Genomic DNA, 20,100 nt, shown 5'->3' with positions numbered 1-20,100 from the left:
ATTTGAAGAGGAGCTGAATTTCCAATTTCTGTATACAAGTTTTGAAGACCAAGATATTTGAAATATTTTAAGCTTTGAATGGTTTCTCTATCTTGAAATTTGTAGGAGAAGTAGCTTTTTCCAGAAGACATGCCTTGAAGGGCTCTCTCATTGACTCCCATGTTAATTTTAAGGTGGGAAATGTTTAATATTTTTAATATTATATTTTTAATTATTATTGAAGGTTTCCGGGAATGTCCTGAATGAGCTGAATCTTTTGACGTTTGAACCCGGTCAATGCATTCTGAAGATAGTTAGTTTATAGTTATAATTAAAAAAAGATACTAAGAAAATCTTTTACAATATAAACATAGAAGTCAGTGCACAGTCCTGAGAATATAAATATGGTCCATATACAGTTTTCAAGTATGGGAAAAATACTGCACATGTTATAAATTTGAAATTACATAAATATATTGCACATGTTGTGTATTGTCCATCTGGATATGTAATATCGCACATTAAATCAGTGTATGTGGAAGTTCAGGGTGGTTACATCTTTTGGGTAGAAGCTGTTTTTGAATCTGTTTGTCTTTGTCCTGATGCACCTGTGGTGCCTCCCAGAGGGTAGCAGGGCAAACAGATCAGAGCCAGGATGGGAGCTGTCCTTGATGAGGTTTTTGGCTCTGCTGAGGCAGCGGGAGGTGTAAATGTCCATCAGGAAGGGGAAAGGGCAGCCATTGATCTTCTGTGCTGTCTTAACAACTCTCTCTAACCTCTCCCTGTCTGCTACAGTGCAGCTGTCGTACCAAACTGTGATGCAGTATGTCAGCAGGCTCTCAATGGATGAGCGGTAGGTCAGCAGCAATGCAGGGTTTAGGTTGTGCTTCCTGAGGACTCTCAGGAAGTGTAGCCGCTGCTGAGCCTTCTTGATGATTGAGGTGATGTTCTCTGACCAGGAGACATCCTCTGAGATGAGTATGCCAAGAAACCTGATGGTGTGGACCCTCTTCACACACTTTCCGTTGATGTAAAGGGGGGCTGGATCGGTGCTGTGTTTCCTGAGGTCGATGATAATCGACTTTCTTGGTGTTGAGAGCGAGGTTAGGCCAGCTTCAGGATCTCCTCCCTGTAGGCAGCCTCATCACCTCTGGACCACTGTGGTATCGTCAGCAAACTTGACGATGAGGTTGTCATTGTGGGCCAGACTGCAATTGTGGGTGTGGAAGCAGTACAGGAGGGGGCTCAGCAAACAGCCCTGTGGGGAGCCGATGCTCAGCGTGTGGGTGGAGGAGAGGTGGGGGCCAAGTCTCACAGTCTGGGGTCAGTCTGTGAGAAAGTCCTTTATCCAGGCACATTTGGGGGGAGGTATGCCGAAAGTGTTCAGTTTAGAGCATAGATAAAGTTCAGAGTGGGATATAAATAGCATATTTCAATGGCAAAATTAAAAATAGAAAATAGAACAGAATGGAAACTTCAGACCAACACCATGGTAAATATTGGATAATTAGGCATGTCATTAACTGTTTGCTGTTGTTCTCTCTCTCTCTCTTTCTGCAGGTCACTCTGCCTCCATATCTGCATGCTGACATATGCTAATGGTCTTTAGTCTTTCAACGTCTTTGATAACATTAACAATCTATCAACAAAGTGGTTGCTCAGGGCTCAGGCTCACTGTAAAGCGCCTTAAAAACAATTCTGATTGTGAAAGACACTAAAACTGAAACTGAACATATTCTGCCTCTGTGGTTCTAATGGCATCTGTGAAACGTTATTTCTTCATGTTCTTTTTTTTATTTATGGGATTTTAATCATTACAGATATACAGTATACTACACCTTATGTACGAAGTGAGGTTGATACAGAGATTCAATGTACAAAACATGGTACTGACAAACAGACAGTTTACTCCCCCCACCTTTTTCCCTCCCTTTCAGAGAAGTATCAATGAGATAAGATGTAAAGGGTTTTTGACACAATCATTATATACATATATATATGCAATAAAACTCATGCATGCTCATACATGTACCGAAACCCCAATAAATACGCAAATCAAATCATTAAAAGAAAAAAGAAAGAAAAGAAAACAGAACAAAAACAGACACATGTGCTACAAGCTACTGTTTGCTGGGGAGAATATGACTCGACTATCTAAGCATCAGGGTCAATATCTATTTGGAGAGACCTGACATAATCTAAGAAGGGTTGCCAGATTTTATGGAATTTCCATTCTGAGAAATGAAGGGAATATTTAATTTTCTCCAATCTCATAAAATGAAGTGCATCCTTTATCCATTGAGAGTTAGAGGGTGGGCAAGAGCTTTTTCACCGCAACAGGATAGCATGCCTTGCTACCAGTGTGAGAAAGGCAACAAGCTCAGCAAAATATGATGGCAAAGAGAGGCCAATGGGTAGAACCCTGAACAGGGCAAGTAATGTGTGGGTTGAATGTCGGTAGATGTGATGGCTCAGAGGGAAACAAAAACACCTGCCCAGAAAGGAGAGAGGGTGGGACAAGACCAGAACATATGACTAAGATTGGCTGGTCCTTGGCGGCATTTATCACAGTTTGGATCAATGTCAGGGTAGATTTGAGCAAGTTTACTTTTAGACCAGTGAACTCTGTGAATAACTTTGCACTGTATAACTCCATGGCCAGCACAGACAGACGATGAGTGGACCCATCTCAGGGCATGCTGCCAGGCCGCTGGAGTGATATCCTCACCAAGCTCCATAGACCAAGTGTTGCACAAAGCATCAGAGGAGGTTGTCTGACCTTCGAGAAGAGTATTGTATAGTACTAAGATGGAACCTTTGAGACTTGGGTTGACATCAACTATAGTATCCATGAAAGTGGCGGGAGGTAAGGCAGGGAAGCCAGGGAAGAAATTCCAAACAAAATCTCTGACTTGTAAATACGTAAAGAAATGAGTGGCTGCCAAGTTGAAAGCCTGGGTTGATTGCTCGAAAGAGGCAAATGTGCCACCAATGTAAAGCTGCTTTATTGACACAATCCCTAGGTCTTTCCAGATCAAAAGAGCTTTGTCAATAACTGACAGAGAATACAAAGGGTTCGAATATACTGGGGTCAAAATAGGCGTTACCTGTAGCCCAATGCGCCGTCTAAACTGCTTCCAGATTTTAAGGCAATTTTTCACCACAACACAACTGGAGTGTGCAGTTGAGGGTGAGGGGCCCTAAGACGGACGGTCAGTTAGCCCCACAATTCAACTACAGCTGTTTTGGCCCAGCGCATTGACACACACGAAATCTATTCGTGAAAAAACTGCTTGGTGCTAGGATTAAAAAAGCACCAGGCATCTGAGACAGCATACTGTTAATTAATTTAAGATGATTTCGATGGAGCAGAAGGCCTGTTAGAAGACCGGTTAAGAGAGTTATTGATACAGCAGTTGAAGTCCCTGCCAAGGATAAGCTGATGCGAATTTAGGTCAGGAAAAGAGAAGAAAATTTTCTTTAAAAAGTCCTTATTATCATGGTTTCAGAGACTCTGTAGAAGGACAGAATACCTACTCTGTGATCCAGGTACACTCCTACTCTGGAGGAAGGAGGAACTGAGACCTTAGTGAGGATGTTGTTGTGATAAAATCTGTACATGTTTTGGTGACAATCTAATGCCCAAGATTTGTCATTGTATCCAAATGCACATTCTTTCCAGCTCCCTGCTCTGCTGATACTCTTGAATGCGACTGCTACAGAAACTCCTCCTCTCCACTCTACCTCCCAGTAACAACGTCCAGTCAGACTCTCTCTGCTCAGGACCTGACGCCACCCAGTGAATCTGTCTGGATGATCAGAATAAGGCTGTGGTTGTGTCACAGGTGTTACTTTTCTGTTCCCCTTTGATAGTTTCAGGTTTCTGTATGCTGTGTTTGGATCCAGTGTGAGTTCACATGAATACTGTAAGAATCCTGCTCTGGTCTGTGGCTCTGGTTCTGTCAAACATCCACTTCCTTCACTGACTGTGAGACGTTTGTCCATGTTTGTCTCAGAGTGTCCTGTAGTTTGTCTCTGAGCTCTGACACAGCTGCTGTCACAACCTGAAAGTACCTCAGAGGACGGATGTTGATGCTGAATGAGTGTGTAGACTCACTGAGTGCTGACAGTGAGCGGTAGTTGTGTAGAAAGTGGATGTGGTCCTCTGTGTGTGAGAGTTGCTCCAGCTCAGCAGCTTTCCTCTTCAGCTCAGTGATCTCCTGCTCCAGCTCCTCCTGACACTTTTTGACTCGACTCACTTCAGTTTCCTGCTGGGATGTGACCTGCTGCTTCACATCAGAGCTTCTTTTCTGGATCAGACGGATCAGCTAAGTGAAGATCTTCTCACTGTCCTTCACTGTTTTTTTAGCAGACCAATCGATGGGCTCCACCTGCTGTTGGAGCAGCTTTACATCTCCCTCTCTGTCCTGGACTCTCTGCAGGATTTGAAGACTCAGATTAGTGCAGCAGAACATCTTCATCAGGTTCCTGGAGGGCTCCACCAGCTTGTGTTTCTTCAGCTGAGGCACATCATAATGAAGCTGCAGGTGATTCTCACAGTAAGAAACCAGACAGAATAACAGGACTTTTTAGCTTTCAGTTTTCTTCCGGTGCAGACATCACAGGCCACATCTTCAGGTCCAGCATAGCAGTGATCAGCAGGAGCATCTTGGAGTCCAGTCTTCTTCAGCTCCTCCACTAATTCTGCTAACATGATGTTTTTCATCAGGACAGGCCTTGATGTGAAAGTCTTCCTGCACTGAGGGCAGCTGTGGATGCTCTCCTCATAATCTCTGTTCCAGCAGCTTTGAATACAGTTCGTGCAGTAGCTGTGTCCACAGGGAATAGTCACCGGATCCTTCAGTAGATCCAGACAGATGGGGCAGCAGAAACTCAGTGTGTCGATGAAAGATCAGAGTACGTTGAAATGTGGAAAAGCTTCTTGTGTGTCAGCCTGGCTGTACGGGCAAAACAGTTTGGTGCTCGGTTTTAAGATTCACACCGTCAGAAAGCTAACGAGTTTTGATTGTTTAGACATCTCCTCAGCCTCTCTCCACTCTGCTAAAGATTCCGCCCACTCTGGCTCTCAACATTCCACCCAATACACACTAATGTTAAACTCAGAAGAGACCTCAAAAACCACTTCATCTTTAATCACCTGCCATTTGAAGACAGTGCTGAATTTCCAAATTCTGTATACAAGTATTGACCAAGGTATTTGAAGTATTTTAAGCTTTGAATGGTTTCTCTAGCCTGAAATTTGTAGGAGTAGCATTTTGCAGAAGGCATGATTTGAAGGGCTCTCTCATTGACTCCCAAGAACAAGAGTTTGATTGCCTTGCAGCAATATCATGTTACACATCTAAAATCATTATTTTACAACAATGACAACATGCACTGCTGCCAACTTTTGTTACCAACAATGTTTACTGTACAATAAACACCGAGGGTAAAGACTGTATGTGTTCCTCTTTGTGAGAGAATCCACTCAAGTGGCAACAAAAACTACATAAAGACAAAAACTATAAAACCACATCATAAAATTACAACAGCAGCCATGAAAACTACAGAAGTTGTTCATTTCACACACAGGCAACAAAAGAAGAACAGCTGATAAAAATCCTGTTTGAGGCAGAAAGTGTTTTTGCTCATCACAGCAACACACTGACATGTCAGCGTCACACTAACTACACAGTGTGACTAATGAACAGATCCTCCTGTCAGCAAAGTAAATGTCCTCAGAAACATCAAGTTTTGCAGCTGAAGAAAGAAGTGCTCTTACCTCTCTGAAGGCGACCTTTTTGCAAAAAAGTGCTGTCCAAGGGTATTGTGTCTTTTAGTCCACAAAGATTCTGTGTTAAATCTTGTGTTGACTGCAGATTCATCTTGCTGATGTGTTGTTCTGTCTGTGTGTTAGTGAGCGAAGACTCTCTGTTGATGCTGATGTTGCGTGTAGACTGAAAATTCTGTCTGCTGCTCGAATGGATTCACTGTTACCGTGGAGATGTATACTTTAATTTATGACATCATAAAGACATCATAGGACAGATCAAAGCATTTCATTCGATGTCATTGAGGTGTGCTGCACATGCTCAGTTGCACCCAAACTTTATTGCAATACAATCTAATGACTCCTACTCAAAAACTTTCATATTCTCTCATGGAATACTGATACTATGGTATCAATCATGTTGCAGGTCTGAGGCTCAGTCCGTGTTGACAGTTAATGATGATGTCTGTGTCTGCTTCCTTCCTGTTAAGCAGTCTGTTAAACAGTATGAAAGAGGAGAGACACAATTCAGAGCAATCCTTCACATCAGCATTCAAAGCAAGGCTTCAGCTGCAACAATCAAACTCGCATTTTCTTCAGGAAATGCTTTTTATAGTTCCACATGCTTTCAGCTACAGAAACCATTCAAACATCATTCTGTTCAGCTCTTCAAGGGCTATTAAAATTGTATTTGGATTTGTTCAAATATGTTTTGTTTTCAAAATAATAAATATTATTTTTATAATAATAAAATAATAAAAATTAAAAAGCCATTTAACAATGAAGTCTTTAAGAGAGCCCTTCAACGAGGGTCATCTGCCAAATGTATCTCCTCCTACAAATTTCAAGCTACTGACTCCAGTTTAGTCTTAAAACACTCATTAGATGCTGCTCTATCAAACTTGTATTCAGAATTTTTCCAATTCCGAATCGTTTCCATGCGCCAGGCTCTCAAAGTTGGGAGTGGTTTTTGAGGTTACATGGCTGTTACCATGGTGACAGGCTGACACACGAAGGCATACAAAGCAGCCATATTTATAGTCTTTATCACATTTTAAGCATTATATCTGTCATATTGAACATCCTTCAGCTGTATACTACTTTTCCACATTCAAATCACACAGCCTGTGCTTCTTATAATCTTATGGTATTATTTCAGCCTCAGACCTTTCATATGGTATATTCACAGGCTATTCTTTAAGGTCATGACTTTATACTGTTCTTGTCTTCAGTTGTTTCTTTTTCATATCTTCCTAATATTCAAAGATTTTCTACTTTTCAAAATAAGAGCATCTTTCTAAATTCTTAACCGTGTTTCAGCAAATTAAATTCAGATTGCAGATTCTCCAGCAATTCAGAGCAATTATTCACATCAGCATTCAAAGATGCTTCAGCTGCAGCAATCAAACTTGCATTTTCTTCAGGAAATGCTTTTTCTAGTTTAATTTAAATCCTCCAGATCCTTTGTAAAAGGATCTAAAACATCAAAATAAAAATCATGCTAATAAACATCTTTGCAAAAAGTTCATATCCGACGACGTGGCTTTAACTTGGTCCCCACTGGTTTGACATCTGTAGCTGATGCCACCTATAAAAAAATGACAAGACATGATATAAGTGATATGTCTAATGGCAATCAGATCACAGCAAATTACATTTTTTGTATATATAATGTCACCATGGGTACCTGCTTCATTGTATTCCTGATCTGGTTCAAAGTCGTGTTCAGCGATTCATCTTCCATATCCAGTTTTGATGGATCTGGTAGTTTTGGTCCAATCAAAGGCTCATTTTGTCCAGATTTTGTTTCCAGTTGCTCGGCAACCTCTTCCATTTTGCGTTTCCTGTTTTCCAAGTGTGTGTTCCTTGGGACAAATCTGCCTACAGAAGCCTGATTTAATGCCAGTCTGAGCTCTGAGCCTTTCTCTCCATTAGATGAGGGTAGGTTAGAGGTGGAACTCTGCACTCGCTCTTGTTCTCTGTTAGTAATGGCATTATGTAAAGTCCCCATTTTGTCCTCTGTTTCTATAATCCTGTGTTGGCTTTTATGTCTGTAGAAATGTTCTTGAGGTGGCAATGGTAGTGGAGGAAATCTTGAATAATGGCTGGTATTGGATGCCTCTCCGGTATTATCATCATCACAAGTTTGCCTGGTGATGATCTTGTCGGATGTTGTGGCTGTGTCTGATGAGGCAGGCTCTTCATTTGTTGCCTTTTGCTGTTCAATTTCTTTTGCTTTCGAGCAAAGTAATAAGAGAGACAACAGTCATCAAATAGTTTACATTTACAACATTACAAATATGAGTGAAACTAATATTTAAACACTAAGGTGTAAAAACTTTGTGTGAATTCACCTAAATAAATATATATAATAAATATGAAATAAATATAAACCTAATATTATAAGAGCTCTGTTTTGCTTCTAATAGGCAAACTGACCACAAATATTGTTTCTTCTAATGATGTTGACCAGCACAGTACAGGATTATACGTGTAAAACTGTAAAAACATACCTCTGTTCCTAGCTGCTCTTATTACATAACTCCTCCGATCCTGCAGTTTTAACCTTGTGTCTTCTACTGTTTCATACTCTGGGACGTAGCACACATGCAGCACTCCACCATAGAAACTCTTCTCATCCATGCGTCGTTTTGCTGCCCTGGAACGAGTTTGAAAGCAAAATTAGTCAGTAGGATTTTTTTTAAAAACAAATTTGCCAGAGGAGCATAATGAACCAGATAATAAACATACTGTACCTGGCACTTGTGAGTTTCTGGAATTTGACAAGGTAGACTTCCGTGAACTCCTCAGCTGGGTACTCGTCCAGAGGCCTGTACTCCTCAACAGTTCCGTACAGGGCGCAGAGCTGGATGAGCTCTGTCATCACGCCGATAGCTGGCACCCCTTGGACCATCACGTAACGGGACTCTAAATTTATGGTGTACACCTTATAAAACACAAAACCATTGTAGTCGTATTAGTTCAAAAGTAAAACTATATAAAACAATGGACGTGCTCCTTTTAAGCGTCCCAATAACGGGTGGCACTACTCAGTACCCCAAACGTTAGCCACCTTGCTACAAACAGAAGGTTGCTCTCACCTTGACCGCTTTAGCCTTTCTTCCCTCCCTGTATTTTGGTCGAGAAATGCAAACTGTTCGCTGTTCGTGGTGTTTGTAAACCCCTGGAACGCTCCAACATCCTGAATTGTTGACAGGGGCGGCCATGTTTCTGGAAATAACATCCGCTGGCGTATTTCAAAATAAGTGCACCTTCTACATTGGACATGACAGTTTCCTGGTGGCTGGCTTCAGTACTGGCCATATACCCGGCCTGGTCGGTAATTTTAAACATGCGTGTGTCTATTTGTGTTTTTTCCCCCGGTGAGACTGATTTTAAGTATTTTTTAAAATAAACGCTCTCGATTTGCAGCCCTAGTTAAATGTCTTATTCTGAAAGGCTTCTACGCCAGTTATCGACTACTTTGTTCTGACTGGGCACTCAGAGCGCATCGATTGGCTATAATTTGACTTCACGTTTATCTGCGCAGCAGTGTGCAAGACATTTAACGAGCTACAAAAACATGTGGAAAATATGTTCAGTAACCAGGGAATTCAACCTGTAAGTGTTGTTTTTAACAACACAAAAAACTGCTTTCTTCACATCCCCCAGAAGTTAATATCGCATCTTTCCCTGAACGAGGTAAGCTAGTTTAGCCAACTATGTACCTAGCAGTCATTTAGCTTATGTTAGTGAAAGTTTTGTTTGGGGAATAGAACATTTACTTTTAATGTTTACGAGCATGTCTTTTGTTTTTGTGTGTTACTTACGTCTCGCCTTATTCTTACATAGAATAAGGGTCATTGTTTGGTGTTTTGAAACCATGTTGTCGATGTCGTTATACATTATTTCCATTGTGAATCTAAACTCTAGATTATGTCAGGATAATATTAGCGCACGATTAAATATCAAAGATCATTTTTATGTATACACGACAAAGTTCATTGTATGATCACCCCAAAACATATTATTTGAGGCACTTCAAGTACATCAAAAATGTATGTCAGAAAAATATCAATCTACTGAAGGATAAATAAACAATTGGTCCCCAACTATTAGTTATTATTGTGTATTGGCGGATTAGCTTTTATGCTTTATCTATTAGATTTTCTCTTGTGCTTTTTTTAGTAGTTCCTTCTTAGTGCCACATGGGGGTGTCAGAGGGCTACAAGCCGTAGACTAGGTAAAAGGCGAGGGTGTCTGATAAAAGCATGACTTAACATGAACTCACTGCATTGTATTCTTTTTAGCTGTGTGCTATTAGCATCTTCATAATTGAGCATTTTTCTGGTTTTGTTTGGCTGGTATTAACCAGCCTCTACTGCAGTTTGTCATCACAACACTTTTTGTGTTAGAACCAGGCTTTGGAGTTGTCTTGGGGTCATGGATCTCCGGTGTTCCTTAGCTGGACTCAAAGCAGACCTTCCTCCAGTCTGGATAGCCACACTGTGGAACTGTGTCGACAACTGGGAGAAAAGCTTGGCCTAAAAGATGGAGAACAGGTTGACCTGCTTTGCTGTTTTTATACAGACATAGCCCATTTCATCTTTATGACACCACCACTCTTTTGACATTGTAGTTATTGTCAGATGGTATGTAAGCATGTTAATAATGAATGACCTTGATTTTCCTTAGGGCTTCTTAAGACCATGTCATCAGGTCTTATCATTGCATCAAGTGTTTGTGGAGCCTTTATCATCTGATGACTGGGAGATCCTGGTAGGTGACAATAACCTGTAACTTTTTTCATGTGTGTATGCTGTATATTGTTCTGTGCCTAGTTTGATCATGTTTATAGCTGTGGCTGTCATCTTCTCTTATGATTCTACAAGCCTACATTTCTGGGAGATCCCAGCATGATCAATTGTGCAGTTTTGTGCCTTCCTCTTGGCCTTGCCTCTCTGTGCCTCTTAATTGAATTAATTTGTTTTTGCGTAGGAGCTTCACAGTTCTGTGCTGGAGCAGCAACTACTGGATCAGATCAGAGTAGTTTTCCAAGATGCAGTGTTTCCAGTGTGGGTTAATGAGCACACAGCTATCTACATCCAAACAGGTCAGTGTTATTGCAGTTATTTCATTCTATTGGCCCCTGGTCTCTGGTAATTATAAAATATTATGTTAAATAGACATTGCCTTGTCCAAAACTGAGAACTTAATAAGGACGGAATAACAAAATATAGCATTCAATAGTTGTATGGGTAAATAGTTTAGATTGGATATGTCACTGCTGTTGCTTTTTTATGTATTTTATGACCGTGTCATAACCATTAAACATTGTTCTGAACTTTGTTTCTAACTCTGCAGTTTCACTCTCCCCGTCTGTACCATATGGTCGCCTGGAGCAGTTCACAGAACTTGTGGTATCTCCAAAAATCCGTTCTGAAACTGGCAACATCAGCGGTCCTGTAGTGAGATCCAGCCGCAATACGGATTTTGACAGAGAGCAAAATGTTGATTTCTTGTCTCCTTCGGGGCCATCAGAAAGGACCTCCACTATCCCTCACAACCACCAGTGGGGTGGCATAGCTGATCTTAAGAGCCTGCTTCGCCACATGATTAAAGGCTCTTTCGATTCTGTCAAAGAACAACCACCTGTACCTGACATCCCTGTCCTTCTCACTGACTCTGTCTACAGAGTGTGCGATTCAACTCCCGACTCTCTTTGCACCATAAGTCATGTTGCAGCCGGTGTCATTCACTTATTTCCTTGGAGCCACAGTTTTAACACTATGTTAAATGGTGGACTGTCACCAGTGACATATGGCTTGCTCTCCAGAGTTGAGTCCCCTAAAGAGGCAAGAGAGAGAACCAAGCAGGCCATGGAAAAAAAGAAGAATGTAGGAATTACTAAAACTGACACAACTGCAGAGAGAGTAGAACATGTAAAAGAAGAGGAAGCCATGGTGGTTAGGGTAGTGTGCCATGGTACTGAGATACTTGGAGGCAAGGAGAAAGGTCAATGCAAAGGAGAGATCCATAGTGGAAAAGTATGGGTGGGTATGCATTTTTTAACAAGATAACTTTGTCCTTTGCTCCTTAGTATACTATTACATGTTGTATATTTCAGATTCCACAGGCCTTGGCCAAAAAGTTGAATATCCTGCCACATTCAACAGTAAGGATTAAGCAAGTGAAATCAGCAATCAAAGTAGCCTTTAGTATTCGCCTACAACCACTAAAACCACTGGTGAGTACTGAAGTAGTCTGTATTTACTGTGTGTGGTGTAATTGATGAAAAATATTTTATGTGTTCAAAGGTGCTTTCTGTTATGTCCATCTGATTTTCAGACTGAGGAAGATGATGAGGAGATCCAGATAGCTTTTCTTGGCTGGCTGCACACACAGAGTCATGAACCTCTAGCCTGTCTGACGTCACGGTCTGGCACCATCATCCTACACGGATCTGATGGTGACTAATTATTACACGTCTGTTACAAACTTTAAAACTGTATTTAGTCATATACAGGTAAATCTGTAGATGGCTATGTATTGATATATATCCATAAATATTAGATTCATACATTCATGAAAAATATGAATTTAACCAGTTTTTCTTATTAACAGCAAAGTTGGAGTTTGCTTTAACTGTGCTGAAACCTGAACCTCAGAGCGATCCTCCAGATCAGCTGTTCTTTCTAGCACCAACTGTTATCCAGAAGGAAGACATTCAGGTATGGACATGGATGTATAGTAACCTCTAATATTCTTAAACTGTCCCCATGAAAATGGACTGCTCCATACATTTTTCATCATAGAAAGTGCAGTCTTTTTTTAGAAGTCTCTGTGGTGTTCACAGTTGTCACTCTGTGTCACCTTCAGGTAGACAGACAGCCAGTTACCACACCGTCTGTGAAAGCTCTAGCTAACACGCCCAGGCCTGAGCTTCCCTCCCTCAGTATTCTTGGGTAGGTCTTTTATTTTATGTGTATGGTTGACATGTTTTTTGACATGTATTTCATGTTCACAATAATTCTTTCCTGTCTTTTCACAGTGGTATTGATGGGCTTACTAGGACAGGGTTTGAGTTTATCTCCCATAGTCTTCAAGGTGGTCCACTCTCACAGGAGCTTGGCACCACTGGACGGGGACTCCAGGGTGGAGCACTACTCATTACTGGGGCTAAGGTGTCTGTTTATAATACATTTTAGTTAGTTACTTGGGCTCAAAGCACAGATATCCCCACACTTATGATTTTACAAGATTGATAACCTTGATTTTGTTGGCATTCCTGCAGGGCAGTGGGAAGAGCACTCTAGCCCAAGCCCTTTGCAGGAAGGCCAGAGAAGATCTGGATTCACATGTGGAGGTGGTGGACTGCAAAAAGCTACAAGGTAAAGAAAAACTTCATTCAGGTTTAGTGTGTCCATCAAACAACCTAAATTCATTTATATATGTGTTTGTTTTGTTTCAGGCAAAAGGTCAGAAACTGTGAGACAGCTTTTTCGTGACATTTTTGAACAGGCAGAGTGGAAGCAGCCCTCAGTTGTTTTGCTAGATGACTTGGATCATTTGACACGGGCATCAACCTCACCTGAACATGAACATGGCCCAGAGGCTTTGCTGCAACAGCATATTGCACAGAGTAAGTCCTACAATATTTGTAATACGTGTGGGATTGTCTATCACCATGTCATCTTGATATAGAAATCATAATCATTTCAGGCCTTGATGCTGATTAATTTGGTCTGTTTGTGACTGCAGGTCTGATGGATGTCGTGGATGAGGTGGTGGCTCACTCTAGCTTGGTGTGTGTGATCATTACCAGTCAGAGTGAGCACTCCCTTCAACCTTCCCTCACTGAGGTGCAGGGCTCCCACTTCCTCCAAGGATTTGTACACATACAACCACCAGACCAGGTCAGCACCTACACACATAGTAAATACACACACAGTGAAAGACAAGAACAGAAAAAAAAACTAAAAAAAATACATGGTCTGTGTTATTGCTTGCAGTCACAGAGGGTGGAGATCCTGCACCGTCTTATTCTCAGGAAGTCATGCCTTTCTGAGGAGACTATACAGACCCTTGACCTGGGACTTGTTGCTAAGGAGACAGAGGGATACACACCACAAGATTTAGCACTGCTGTTGGAGCGGGCTACCCATGCCAACATTATACACAAAGGACACAGTGACCAAGGTTACTACATTAAAGTTCTAAAAAGTCATTTTTATGCTTTCTGTCACCAGTTAAGCTAATGCATATTTATTATGTTTTGTGTTATGTTTATTATGTTCTGTATCTTTCAGGTATGTGTCTGTCATGGAGGGACTTTGCACAGGCTTTTAAGGGATTCACACCTCCTTCGCTGTGGGGTGTTGACCTCCATACACCAAGTGGAGCTGGGCTAGAGAGAGTAGGGGGGCTGACAGAGGTTCGACAACAGCTAATGGACACCGTACTGCTGCCTGCTAAGGTCAGTTAACTGATGTTTTTTTCTATTAACTATTTACTATCAAGCAGCCCAATATACTCTTAAATCCAGTTATAATTTTAGTTTTGGGGCAGCAGTGGTATAGCAGGGTTGTCCAATAACCGGAAGGTTGGTGGTTCAATCCCAACTCCTCCCTAAGTCATTGTTGTGTCTTGTGGGCAAGACACTTCACCCTAGCCTGTGGCGCGCCTTGCTAGTCATTGTATGACACTGCAGTGTCATTGTATGGCAGCAGCCTTAAACAATTTCCCTCTGGGATTACTAAAGTATCTAAAATAAAAAATAAAAAAAAATAAAAATAAAAATCAATTTTACATGGTACTCTAGTGAGGTTACTTTTTAATTTTTATTTTAGTTAATAGCACTTGTCCATTTATTCATTTATCCCATTTATTTACTATTTGGTTTACAGTATAATGTAATGTAATTAGTTGTATTTATTTTTTATCTGTTTACTTCATGTACAATTCAAAATGGCATTTCTGGTTGATTCAAAATGAGTCAGGGGATTAGTGATTAGGTCTATTCTTAGTATTCAATTATTGATGTTGCTCCATTTGTGTTGCTGTATTTTTGCAATCCCAAACTGTGGCTCCTGGGGGAGAAAATACTGTTACATACATGCCTTAAATACATGTACTATGTATGTAAGTAAGTAATAATGTATTGTAAGGAGATTCAATCAACTATGAATACCTGATTTTACATTGAAGTATAAATGGAAGTCCCTCTCCCACAAATAACAAACTACATAATTCAACCAACCTATTTATGTAATTTATTGTAGATCTATCTTGTGTTGCAGTATCCAGTCCTGTTCTCTGGTCTCCCTATTCGCCATCGCTCAGGAGTTCTGCTGTATGGAGCCCCCGGCACAGGGAAGACTCTGCTTGCACGAGCTGTAGCCAAAGACAGTGGCATGAACTTCATCAGCATCAAGGTAGTCTCGGCTTCAAACCGCGTCTTCATATATTAAAGCAAAGTGCATCTCTAGTAATGCAGCATCTTGATGTCTCTGTAGGGTCCCGAACTTCTGAGCAAGTACATTGGTGCCAGTGAGCAGGGAGTCCGTGATGTTTTCCAAAGGTTAGTGAATATTTAAACTCATCCTAACAGCATGTGGTCACTGGTGCTTTTTTATTACTTGTGGGGTAACTTTATTTATAGTAATCGGTATTCACATAACTAGTCTTTCTGTGATTTACAGGGCCCAAGCTGCCAAACCATGCATCCTCTTCTTTGATGAGTTTGACTCTCTGGCCCCCAGGAGAGGCCATGACAGCACAGGTGTAACTGACCGTGTGGTCAACCAGCTCCTCACCCAGCTGGATGGAGTGGAGGGACTGCAGGGTAAGGTCGTTCATCACTATACTACACTGAACATTCTTGTATGCATCATTTACTTTAATCTTTGTGGCCTTTATACATACAAATATATATAAAAATATATCGCTTTAATGTAATCAAATTTATATACATTTTCTTCATGCTTCTGGTTGTAGGTGTGTATGTGCTTGCAGCCACCAGTCGTCCAGATCTGATTGACCCTGCCCTCCTGAGACCCGGACGACTGGACAAGTCCCTCCACTGCCCCCCTCCTGACCTGGTCTGTTGATTCAAACTCATTCACTCCTTACACTATACATCTAAACACAGTGCATCTGCAGCAAACAAAAAAGTCCATCAAGCTTTTGACTTGCTGTCTCTTGTCTCATGTTTCCAGGAGGCTCGTGTGGAGATCCTGAAGGCTCTGTGTGCAGGCGTCCCATTGGCTGCTGATGTTGACCTGGAGCAGTTGGCAGCAGCAACAGAGCAGTTTACTGGAGCAGACCTGAAAGCCCTGCTTTACAATGCACAACTGGAGGCTGTCCATAACCGTGTGGGCACCAGCACACCACACGTAAGTGCATTTTACTTTCACAAGACATCTGAATGGCTTATTGTTTGCTCTTGGCAAATAAAACATGCAGGGGGACTGTTGGTCAGTTCGTTATCATATTATTTATAGATCTTGGTGAGAGAACCAGGCAGTTATTTTTGTCCCCCAGGGCTAATTAAATGAGATGTTTAGTATGCTTCTCGGTGTGAGGCGCTCCAATTGTGAATTCATAATCGGTTTAGAATTTAATTCAAATTATCTCCCACCACAGTGACAATAATGTGATTGAATAACTCAATAGCCAGAGCTACCTGAGGCACAGTTAACTCATTTCAAACTGAGCTATTGTAACACTACTGTGACAGCATATAAACTCTTGCCCTCTGTTCATTTGTCACACTCAGGAGTTGACCTATGGCTCAGACAGTGACATGAGTCTGTCCTCCATGATATTTCCGAACAATAGCAGTGGCTCAGATGATTCAGTGGGAGACGATGAGCCGGCTGTGGGACTGGATACCAGTGAGCTTCAAGTAGAAGACGAACAGCGCCACGGCAACATCTGGAGACTCTACTTTGGAAGTTCTTGCGAGTCTGAACTGGGGAATTCACCAATTTCTGCACTGGTAATCAGTCCTCTTAGTGTTAACACATTAAATTATATTTAGGTATAACTGTAGTCAACAAAAATTGTGTCTTTTGCTTACAGTAAAAATGTTGAGAAAATTTTTAAGCAGCAGCTTCAAAACCAGCCAATCAAATTACACCAAACAGTGTCGTGTTAGTCCGTTTTACTTGTACAAAAAGTTGCAATGTCTAACTTCTGCTATAATTACAAATTCTCATAACCTTATTACAGAGAAATATACCTATTGTTTGAAAAAAAGACTTTCCTTATGTATGTTTTGTCCTTTTTTCACATCATCCTCCTTTAACAGAACTACCAGTGTGTCTCTGGACCCAATTCCACAGCCCATGACTTTACAGGAGGATCAGTTCGTGACCCTATCAGCTCACTCCCTCCTGCTTTCATGTCCTCCCTCCACAGTGGGTATGAAGAGCTCAGTCCAGAACAGCTGGAGCGCCTAAAACAAGAAATAAATAACATCAAGAACAATTACAGGAAAGCCCATGTAAGAAACAACTGTGTGTTGGAAATATCTAAATTCCCAGGATTTTATTTTTTTTTTTAATAAATATTATCTACTTTACATATGGCTCCTGTAGGAAGACGGTCTCTATGTACATTCAGCCTCCAGCCAGCCAGGCCTGCTGCTTTGCCGGGCACATATCAACTCTGCCATAGCTGTTACCAGACCATCCCTGAGCCAAGCTGACTGGAATAGGTACACTAAACTGTAAGTATCAAGATGCATGGCTAAACCATAGACGTGGCAACAGCCACCAAAAAGGCTAATAGAGTATACAAATATAAATATATCCTGAATTTCTGTTTGAAGTTGCATTATTTTGTTCTGTGTTTTGTGAACTGACAGAACAGAACAGTGTTTTCATATACATCTTCCCTTGTTTGGTTTTTGCAGATATGAAGGCTTTGGGGGTTCAGGAGACAGAAAATCTCTTAATTCTGCCACATTTAAACCTGGACAACGTGTGACTTTAGCTTGACCAAATATACACGAATTAACACCCTTAATTTTTTTTTCTTGGGAGTTTTGCAATCAGTGTAAATTATTGCCTAAATGTTTTCTACATACTTGGTTATGAGAACAATTGTAAATGTGCAGATGTATAATGACTGTAACAATTTAATTAAAACTGAAATCTATCAAAACCTGTTGCCCTTACTATTTTATTAGCTTTTTTTAAATGGAAGTTAGTGTTTTTTGAATGGGAGTCAATTGGTCTCCCAATTGGTCAATGAAACGTAATACATGAATCAATCTAAAGTAGTTGCATAAAGTTGCTAAACAAATCCAGTGATACTAACAAAGCTGTAAAATGGAAATTGATCATGAGAGGGTGCAAACACTCTTTTGTACCTTAAGGGGGAAGACACTGGAGCTCAACGCTGATGCAGCTTCACCCAGTTTAAAAACCTAACTTACTAACTAACGTAACTTTTTTAGCGATGTTAACCCCTTTTATAGAACTGTACCTTTTTTAACTTCACATGAATTAGGTTTATAAAGCATGAAATGCATAATGATCAAAAGTACCAGTACACTCACACATACTACTCAGAGATTTGGATATCTGGAGCCTTTGTAGTACTACATCAAAGGGGGCACACCACATACAGCTTTTTAATTTCTGCTAACCCAGTTCTGCTGTTGACCTTCCTTTTCTTTCTGATTTTAACATTTGAATACTTTCTGTCTCTCAATAATTCTTGACTGAAGAGTCTCAGGGCATCTTTAATAGCTGAGAGTCTAACCTGACATATTCAGCCTGTTCCTTGGCTGTTGCAGTGAGCCGTCTTAATATTTTCCTGTTGAGGCGATATGCCCGCTGTCGTCCTCCACACACACGCACTGGCAGGTTCTGCAGTGGTAAATATAGACTCACAGGGCTGGTTTTGGCTCGCCTTCATCTTCTGTCAATCCCACACAATGCAGCATGAAGAAAGATTGCCCAGTGGGAGTCTCTTCCCCCTTAATAAATGTCCCTCACACCTGTAATAAGACGATAAAGGACACACTTTATCAGTGCAAAAGTGAAAAAGAATCAATCTACAGCTTCATTTCTATCTTCTACATATAGCCTATATATGTGTGTGTACAATAGATATTTTACAACACAAGAAGCTCCACTAAATTTAGAACTGGATCAAAGGAGAGCAGGGTTCCTGAGTGGCATGTTCACTTACTGAGACCCACTAAAATAGAACAAACAATTGTGATGAAACAAAAAGGATAAAGGTGGTTTGGAGAGTTATGTAAAGAAGAATCAGCAAAACGAGACCCTGTGATGGGGTTTAACTAAAATGTATATGTAAAGAAATGAGTGTTTTGTTTGACAGGTGACTGTGGGACCATTTCAGCTCTGTTCTCTGTCAGGTGTGTTTCCTGGCACCCAGGAATATGATAAAGGCTGTTTATAGACACCATTGTCTTTCAGTTATGTCAGCTTTAGAACCTAGAAGACCAATCAGATGATTATAAAATGACACGAACCTTCCAGTGATACAGAGTGAATGCATCTTAGCAGACAACACCTCTTTCAGCCTATTAGACATGCATTAGCATTAGCAAGATTTTCAATCGCTGCACCACCAACACTGAAGATCAGATTTTCAGAATAATTGCTGAGATTAAGCAACTGCTGGGGTGAATGTGGGAAATCAATTTCAGAGGTTTATCCATTTATCTAAATCACAGTTTCACACTTCACTGGAATGATCTTTGTCTGGGTTAATGCACTCATTTTGCCCTGATAATCCCATGCCAGCGGCACAGCTGCTGCAGCTGAAGGGACATGAAAAAGGAGGAAAATAGAACAAGAAGTGATTGTGGTAAGGTAAAATAATAGATCGTAGATACGTGGAAGTACCGTAAATTGTTACAGCAACTTTTTCGCAATGGTGTAGCATTGCAACACACATACCAGCTAATGCTGTCTTTTGTAGTTCATTTAGATGAAGTAAATCAAACATCTATTTTATCTTTTGGGATTATAAGAAGAGCTATTTATCAATAACTGTATTCAGATTCAGCCCCTCAAGGTGCCAATTTACATTTAGTCACGAAACTGCAGGATTCAGCACTGTTTCCTCGGCTCGAGCTTGAGGCCCTGCAGGTCAGGTGAATATCAATCCATGAGGTATATGGATCTGCCCTCCCAGCCATCGATAGCATCAGTGTAGCAGAGCTCCTCTATGCAGCCTCTGGTGGCTCCACAGTGGACAAATGTCTTTGGTAATGAGAGACTTGCAGTGAACAAGCTGAGAAAACAAGTCGATACAAAAGATAAACAGGAAAACTCAGAGCTGCTCTCACACAATTTTTTTCTCCGCTG

At 40.9% G+C, this 20,100-nt stretch overlaps 2 protein-coding genes and 1 pseudogene across 2 annotated transcripts; 1 reads left to right on the top strand and 2 right to left on the bottom strand.

Annotated features, from left to right (window-relative positions):
- Positions 1 to 2,307: 2,307 nt before the first annotated feature.
- LOC114432198 (tripartite motif-containing protein 16-like) lies at positions 2,308 to 4,454 on the bottom strand (annotated as a pseudogene).
- A 2,651-nt stretch (positions 4,455 to 7,105) lies between these two features.
- On the bottom strand, positions 7,106 to 8,976 carry rbm48 (RNA binding motif protein 48). The gene is made up of 5 exons (XM_028400209.1): positions 8,851 to 8,976; positions 8,506 to 8,696; positions 8,263 to 8,408; positions 7,437 to 7,984; positions 7,106 to 7,337 (listed from the first exon to the last, which is right to left on the bottom strand). Exons 1-5 carry the CDS (start codon positions 8,974 to 8,976, stop codon positions 7,275 to 7,277), a joined length of 1,074 nt encoding a protein of 357 aa, XP_028256010.1. The 3' UTR covers positions 7,106 to 7,274.
- Positions 8,977 to 9,256: 280 nt separating this feature from the next.
- Positions 9,257 to 17,841, top strand: pex1 (peroxisomal biogenesis factor 1). Its single transcript, XM_028400208.1, has 24 exons — positions 9,257 to 9,451; positions 10,165 to 10,311; positions 10,445 to 10,528; positions 10,748 to 10,862; positions 11,114 to 11,802; positions 11,877 to 11,996; positions 12,098 to 12,218; positions 12,374 to 12,480; positions 12,629 to 12,714; positions 12,801 to 12,933; positions 13,044 to 13,140; positions 13,221 to 13,391; positions 13,511 to 13,665; positions 13,762 to 13,948; positions 14,059 to 14,225; positions 15,049 to 15,183; positions 15,265 to 15,329; positions 15,451 to 15,593; positions 15,746 to 15,849; positions 15,967 to 16,143; positions 16,527 to 16,748; positions 17,061 to 17,255; positions 17,350 to 17,480; positions 17,667 to 17,841. Exons 1-24 carry the CDS (start codon positions 9,344 to 9,346, stop codon positions 17,749 to 17,751), a joined length of 3,744 nt encoding a protein of 1,247 aa, XP_028256009.1. The 5' UTR covers positions 9,257 to 9,343; the 3' UTR covers positions 17,752 to 17,841.
- Positions 17,842 to 20,100: the final 2,259 nt, after the last annotated feature.

This window comes from Parambassis ranga, chromosome 2, assembly GCF_900634625.1.
Source record: "Parambassis ranga chromosome 2, fParRan2.1, whole genome shotgun sequence".
NCBI lineage: Eukaryota > Metazoa > Chordata > Actinopteri > Ambassidae > Parambassis > Parambassis ranga.
Note: the sequence above shows the minus strand (reverse complement) of the source record. Positions and strands in the feature narration are given on the sequence as shown.